At 38.6% G+C, this 8,157-nt stretch overlaps 1 protein-coding gene across 4 annotated transcripts in view; it reads right to left on the bottom strand.

Annotated features, from left to right (window-relative positions):
- The window catches only part of mib1 (MIB E3 ubiquitin protein ligase 1), a 73,257-nt gene that overhangs the window by 56,454 nt on the left and 8,646 nt on the right, over positions 1–8,157 (bottom strand). For all 4 annotated transcript variants that reach the window (XM_016478110.1, XM_016478111.1, XM_016478113.1 and 1 more), the window contains exons 4-7: positions 4,313–4,417; positions 3,661–3,727; positions 1,243–1,447; positions 607–790 (exon numbers count right to left, since the gene is read on the bottom strand). In XM_016478110.1, the coding sequence (XP_016333596.1) occupies positions 607–790; positions 1,243–1,447; positions 3,661–3,727; positions 4,313–4,417 (561 nt within the window). The remainder of the gene's footprint in view (positions 1–606; positions 791–1,242; positions 1,448–3,660; positions 3,728–4,312; positions 4,418–8,157) is intronic.

Below are 8,157 nucleotides of genomic sequence, written 5' to 3'. Positions count from 1 at the left end.
CGGTTTGCAGTGCGTATGTGGTGCATATTTTTTCCGCGCTCATGTTAACGGATTAATAAAGCATTCACTGCACACGGTTACGGTCCGGCAGTGCGTTCCAGTAGCGGTGCGTCTACTCTGCAGCAGTGCAGAGATCGTTTCCGCAGTCTATTGCTGCGCTGCAAGCGCTGAATTAAAGTAACAGTGCATTGTTTGCAGTAAATTGGATTGACACGAAAATGTAGCAATTACCATAAATGCATATTATTAAAGTCTACTGTATTTCAGTGGATCGGTATCGGCAGATACTGCTTTCTGTGATCGGCCTCAAAAATCCTGATCGGATCACCCCTAATGCGAACACTTTATTTTGATGGTGCCCAGTAGACATTATACCCTAAACTAACAAAGTGAGAATTAGTTGATATGTAGTTGCAAATGAATCAGAGTTAGTTCATATGGAGTTGCAAAGCTACTTATAGTTAGTAGAATGGCTATGAATGTCTAGAAGTGGACTATTAAAATAAAGTGTAGCCACATAGATTTGAACGACATGAGGGTAAGTAAATGACAACAGAACTTTCATTTTTGGTTGAACTATCCCTGGATGAGGTAGGTGATGCTCACTGGCAGCATAGCTTCAGCCCACTCTCCATGTCCTCTCTGGAGTAGTTTGATGCGGTCAATGTCATAGCAGATCTGGACCAAGTCTCCCACCATGAACTGAGAACTGCCTCCCTCAGCACCAGCCGCCACCTCTCCACTACGTACAACGTTTGCCTTTGTGAGCACCGCTGGGTTAAATGTCCACCTAGAACACACAGAAAGGTTCGGTGTTCAATTCAGCACAAAGGTTAAGTCACAAACCTTCAACAACAGTAGTTAAAATTGTTACATTTCAAAAAATGAGATTTCCTGACTATTATTTCAAATGTCAGGCTTTACAGGGTTAATATTGTTATATTGCTTACTTTGTGATTTTGTTTAAGCAGTTTCATACTACTAAGAGGCCTAATGGGAATGTTATGGTCTTATGTAATATCAATTTAGGTCTTGATACACTGATTTACCAATTCAGAAACATAGCTTCTTTTGGATTTGTAGACTGTTTATATCTAAAGTTGAAATTTTTATGTATAATCTATTAATCAACATTAATAATATGTATAATGATTTGTCATAATTGTGAAGACAGTGACTGTCGTGCACTGAAACAAAGCCAAAAAAAAAGACATTTAAGATAATATATAAAGTGTGACTGACCTGTTTCCACTAGGATACTGCACAACGATGTCATGGTCTTCATCAATGCCGCACACAGTGCCTGTGGTGGTGAGCGTTTCAAACATGCCATCAGTCCAGCCTCCGTGCCCATGCTGCAGCGACTGAACGATCTCCAGGTCCAAATCAATGTTGACCAAGTCTCCAATCTGCAGGCCTCCTGGGTTCCTGTTTCCATTCTGCTCACCTACAGAAAGTCACAGGTTAAAAATTGAGACGATCTAGCGAGCAATAGAATGACTTCTCACGGTCATCTATTGCGCTAACCATTTTTAAATGCAAATACTCTTTAATAAAATAAGAAAAAACAAATAAGCAGTAGTGCAAGAAGACAAGAAAGACTCAATTTGATGTTCACATGTTGTCAAAATTGAAGTTCTCTGTGCGCACACAAAAAGCGACGTGCGAGTACCAAACTGAATTTTCTTTGGCTTCTTTTTGGACTTGAATAGCTGAACATTGCTTGATTGTTTTAACTGACAAGACTTAAAAAACAAGTCCTTACTGTCAGGCCCGGTTTCGTATATTGCCTTGTAAAAAGTTTAAAGGCATTTAAAGCATTTTTCAAGTACCTCTTCATAAACACAACTGTTTCCAAGGGTTTTCCAATACTTACATTTCAAAAACCTTGTAAATATAAATTTATGTCGTATATTTTTATATCATACACCAACCCCCTCAATTTGCTTGACTTAAGCTTTGTATGCATTTGTCTGCATTACAGTGAATTTCAAATGCTTTTGGTTAAGAGTTAAAGGGTTAGTTCACCCAAAAATGAAAATTCTGTCATTAATTACTCACCCTCATGTCGTTCCAAACCTGTAAGACCTTCGTTCATCTTCGGAACACAAATTAAGATATTTTTGATGGAATCTGAGAGCTGTCTGACCCTGCATAGACAGCAATACAACTGAAATGTTCCCAAGTCCAGAAACATAGCAAGGAGATCTGTAAAATAATCCATGTGACATCAGTGGTTCATCCTCAATTATACGAAGCAACGAGAATAATTTGTGCGCAAAAGAAAAAGAAAAAAAAAACGACTTTATTCAACAATTCGTCTCCTCCGCATCACCCTGGTGCCATTTTGGAGAATATCTGCTGGATATCCGCATGGATTATTTTACAGATCTCCATGCTACGTTTCTGGACTTGGGAACATTTCAGTTGTATTGCTGTCTATGCAGGGTCAGACAGCTCTCAGATTCCATCAAAAATATCTTAATTTGTGTTCCGAAGATGAACGAAGGTCTTATGGGTTTGGAACGACATGAGGGTGAGTAATTAATGACAGAATTTTCATTTTTGGGTGAACTATCCCTTTAAGTGAACTTCAACAGATAGCCCTTGCTCAGTGAGTATGGAGCAGCAAACACTGCGTAGGGACTCTCTAAGGCTACATTTACATGACAACAGTGTAGTCAAAAACGGAAAAGTTTTTCCCTTGCGTTTTTAAAAAGTTTCACGTATACATGACAACGTTTTCAAAACGATTCGCGTTTACACATCCGCGAAAACGGCCAAAAACGCTGTATTACGTATGCCAGGCCAGTAGTTGGCGCTGTCACCTAAGTAAACAGTACCTGTAGGGAAGTGAAGATTATATGATGTATATGATGCGTCTCCGCTGTTGGTTGTAATATTGGTGAAGTAAATCCACACTTTGCTGAAGAAGCGTTAGCAAACTCTTGAGCAGCAACAGCACTACCATATACTCCGCCATTGTGGTGTATGTTTATTCGCGCTTGCCTTTAAAATCGACACGTACTGCGCATGTCTACATACCTAACAAGTACTACGCACGCGCATGACGTCACCGTTTTCAAAGATTCCCGTATTGGGGGTTTACACGGAAACGATAACGGTGCAATTTTCAAAAACGTGCACTTTGAAACCCGTTTTCAAAAATATGCGTTTTCAGTCCCCAAAACCCAGTTGTCATGTAAACGAAAAGGCAAAACGCATAAAAAGCTTCCTGTTTTTGGCTGAAAACGTCGTGTAAATGGCCCCTAAATTGTAAAGCACAAGACGTTGTGCTTCGCTTTGAGTGCTCAGAAAAGCGCTATATAAATGTAATTAATTAATTAATTAATTAAGTTGACTTTCTTCTTGTATAGAACCTAACGGTAATGGCTTGGATAGCAAGGAGTCAATTATGGACTGGGGCCAAAAGAGCTTTTAAACAGGAATGTGTCACTGTAGCCATGCATATTTGAAGATCAGCCCCACCATACCATCTAGTGCTGACACCTAGTGGAGGCATCTCATACAATACACTCATACAATTAGGATGCAATAGAGTACTTCACTTGACCTACGAGGCTTAAACCCCTTTATAACTAAAATATATTCATGTTAAATATTATAAGCCTACTAGTAGGACACATCTGGAAGGCTTACCCAACACTGGACAGTGGTCTCTGTAAAAAGTGCCTCCTTTGGCATCTTGCACACACTTCAAATCAGACTAAAAAAAAGAAAAAAGACAATTAATTATAACAGATTTGTTAAAAAAATGTTTTTGAATCCCTAACCACAAAAGTCTAAACATTGTAACAGTCTCTGATACAGTTGTCTGCATTTCCTCCTCTTTATCCAAATCTAATTAATAATTCCAGTGGCAGATGGCTGCGCACACCCTTCGGATATATTGCAATCACAGACAAAAGCCGTTGCCCAACCACAAAATGATTGGCTGAAATTCAGACGTCGCAGAAAGTCTAACAGCCAATGAGTGGGCGGCCTAGCACTTCAATAACTGAGGCACGCTTTCTGCAGACCACACCCCCTGCTCTCTTTGCCTTTGGTCTTCATGTTGAATCTCGCTCTCTTGTGAAGAGACAGAAAGAGAACAGATTTCTTTTATCATGCAGATAGCTCATCCAGCTGCCCCTCACAATGGCTGCCCTGCACATGGCTCTTATAAAGAAGGCCAGCTTATGGGATGATTTGTCTGTGTGGTGCAGTGCATGTAGAAGGGGGGTGGGTAGCAACACAAAGGCCAGTTAACTGCAGTCTTTTGTGTATGTGCATAGTGATGGGGGTGGCTCACCATGCCCTCGAATCCCACTCGGTAGAGGTTCTTGGCCCCGTTGTCCCAGAGGATGTAGGCTGCGCTGTGGGGGCTGGCAGCACTCCAGTCCTGGATCTCCGTCACCTGAAACATAGGAGGACAGTGAGGGAGACTTACGTCAAAGACTTACTGAACATCTTTCACTTTAGTCACATAACTAAAGCACTCTACGGTCTGATTAATTCAGCTAGCAAACACAATATTCAAGGGCACAAGATTTTAGGGACCACGGACATCCCAATAAACCTTGTGTGAAATGAAAAAATTGCATTATAAAAACTAATTAACATCTTAAAGGTCAGTCCTTTGCAAAAATAAATAAAAGGTTTGCCACTAAATGGTACGTATATAGTTAGTCAGAGTGGCTTGTCTTGGACTAGACTTTAAAGTCTAGATGAAACGGTAGTTACACAGCTAAATGCAACAGCTACAGTTAAATGCAAGCTTGCAGGGGCCGGGTTTGTCACCAGAGTTTTTTTTTTTTTTACTGGAGGGTTTCATTATGACAAATAAAGTAAACAGTATGAGATGAAAACATTTTTTATAATGGAAACACATGCACAAAAGAATTGTTTACATTACAAGGCTCGAAATTGCGACCATTTTAGTCGCATATGCTCCCTAAATTTAATGTGTGCGACCTCAAAATATATTTGGGAGCATTTGTGCGAGTGCAAATAATTGTTGAGGTGCGACCTGTTTTCATTTCTTTACAAAACGTTGGCTAATTACAGCATAGTATGTGCCTGCTGTGAGCTCATACAGTGACTGGTCCACCATTCTATCACAATCAATTAAACTTAATCTTTACGTTCTTACGTTTAAAGCAGATTTTAGGCTGGTTAATATTAGCCGACACTAGGCACGTCAATTTCGCAAAAACGCCCATATATCACAAAAATGTTTTTACGCTCACATGAGGTGGTTTTTCAGGCAATGCGAAAAAGGAATAATTCACAAAACTGCAATGGAAACTTTTTTTTCCCCCCACATTTACAGGTCACATGGCATATGTAAAAAGTCATATTATCATTCTTCAATGTACTATAACCTCCAAGAAACACTTAATACGTGGCCGCTCTCCAGTATAAGGGGCTTTCCCTAATGTTAATGCTTAGACAATTTACACTGCACACGTCTGCGGTGCAGTGTGGCTCTGATATGGCCACTGAAGCTGATTGCGGCCACTCTAACGTGAGTCAATGCAGGCGCGTTTCCATTACCCTTCAAATTGCGCAAATTGAAATTGCGAATTGAAAATACGCCTAATGGAAACACGTCAATTTCGCAAAAACGCCCATATATCGCAAAAAAGTTTTTACGCTCGCATGAGGTGGTTTTTCAGGCAATGCGAAAAAGGAATAAATCGCAAAACTGCAATGGAAACGTTTTTTTCGCATTTACAGGTCAAATGGCTAATGTAAAAATCATATGATAATTTTTCAATGTACTATAACCTCCAAAAAACACTTTATACGTGGCCGGTCTCCAGTAAAAGGGGCTTTCCTACCATTAATGCTTAGACAATTTAGTGGCTCTGATACGGCCACTGAAGCTGATTACGGCCACGGTGCTTGTGTTTATTCCAGAATCCAGCCGCGCCAAGCACGTTTCTGAAGCGGCTCTCTGTGCTGCTTCTGTAAAGATACACACATACACCTCCTTTGGATAAATATAGCCAAAATCCCACCAAAATCCATTGCCATGACTTATCGCGAGAGGCAAAAGGTTACGTTTAAGTCTCGTAACATTGGTTAATGGAAATGCCGTCATTTCGCAATACTTTTTTATCGACATTTATAAAATATCGCCAAAGTTTTGCGCAAATCTGTAATGGAAACGCGCCTAATCACTAGGGATGCTCCGATCTGCCTTTTTCACCTCCGATACCGATTCTGATACCTAGGGTTCAGTATTGGCCGATACCGATACGATACCAGTGAAGTTTTTTTTTTTTCCATTTAAATAAATGTAGAATTTATATATCTCTGTGTGTGGAACTGATAATCATTCTTTCAATTTACTAAATACAGACTACTTCATTATAAAGAAAAATAAACAATAAATATGAAAGAATATATGTATATGCATAATCTATGACAAAAATATATCAAACTAGGTTAGTGGATAATTCGGCAACAACCATGAATGTATTTTTTATATAAGTATATACTATAAAATTCAAATACATTTCTTTTAAAAGTATAGCATATTTTTTAATAAGGCAACAACATATGATAGATTCGATAGGACAAAACAAATACAGTGCGGCACGAAGCGCTTACAATATGCGCATCCGGTGTAGAATGTGCAGAATGATGCGCTTGAAGCAACACAGAGTCACAGCATGCAGCGCTTTGCATTAAAAAGTGCAAAGCACAAAGGGAAGATAAATTGATGCGTAGTGTATTATATCTGTGTAACAGTTATTGAGCCTTTCTTTTAACAGTTTTATATTTCAGTTACTGTGTGCGTTAAAAACTATTTATAGTCTTTTCTACGCCTGTGTTTTGTTCTCACAGACAAAAAACAACATTAAACTCCGGCAAGAAGATAAAGTCCTTTTTGCAAAATCATAGACATTTATTTACAAATCAAGTATAATAATGGGAACACAGAATGGTCTTGGAGAGAGCTTTACCGAGCTGACTGTCGTGTCGTTTAATTGGCAGTCTCTTTGGATTTGAGACTTTAGTCTTTGCAACTTTACAGATCTTCTTTATGCACCAAGAGCTTGTAACACTCCAAAGAGAAAGGAAAAATTGAAATCGCATCATATGACCCCTTTAAGCTATCATATGGCTTCAGAAGTAGGCTAACACAGAATAATACGCACAACCTCGGATTTGGATCAGCCCTCTTTGACCGATACCCGATCCGACAAAAAAAATGGCAGTATCAGAGCCGATACCCGATATGAATATCTGATCAGCGCATCCCTACTACTCACTCCCTTTCACTGCGCTCCGTTGTCACGTGACAGGGAGCTAACTAGTGCGGAAAATGTAAAGAGATGAAGAGAGAAGATGAAAAGAACACTGTTAAACAGGGCTCTCACATTAACACTTGAGTTTTTATATTTATAACATATGATACAGTTAAGTAACATTACACAACCAAGAATGCCGTTTTCCCGAATATCCTGAATAAAAACATCAAGATTGAAAATGTGACACTGATTTCATACAATAGTTCAGTAAACTGTAAAAAGTAGTTAAAATTAAATCACTTACATTTTATACACAATATTATCTGTTTTTGTTCTGTTTCAGCAGCGAAAATGGTTCCAAACAAAGATCACTGCAGAACTATGGCGCATTTCACTAGAACACAATCGTGTTTTCATTACTGAATGATTCAGCGTTTTGAACGAATCGGTTGAGTCAAAGATTCAATGACCCATTCCTAAACAGCTACCTCTTTCATGAATGAATCATCTGTTTGAACGAATCGTTTGAATTAATGTCTTAAAGACTCACTCATTAAGACGGTCAGACGGTCACTTGCCGCCACCTACTGGTGGTTTAGTTTAATGTTTAAAAGTATCATTAAAAATATAATTCTTTCCTACATTTATTATATAAATTTTTTTAAAAACATATATACAACATATACAAATTTAAGAATTTAAATTAATAGATGCACACATTTAATAAGATTAGAGAAAAAAAAAATGCCCATGGGTAATTATTACAAATATGCAGATTTAAATGTCAAAGCTGATAGAACACCAATGAGAATATTGCTTCAGAATAAATTATATATACAACACAAATCCTATGCATTCCGGAAAAGCGACTTTTACTTGGAAAAGTGAATGACAA

The sequence above is a fragment of the Sinocyclocheilus anshuiensis genome, unplaced genomic scaffold (assembly GCF_001515605.1).
Source record: "Sinocyclocheilus anshuiensis isolate Anshui unplaced genomic scaffold, SAMN03320099.WGS_v1.1 scaffold436, whole genome shotgun sequence".
In the NCBI taxonomy this organism is placed as follows: domain Eukaryota; kingdom Metazoa; phylum Chordata; class Actinopteri; order Cypriniformes; family Cyprinidae; genus Sinocyclocheilus; species Sinocyclocheilus anshuiensis.
Note: the sequence above shows the minus strand (reverse complement) of the source record. Positions and strands in the feature narration are given on the sequence as shown.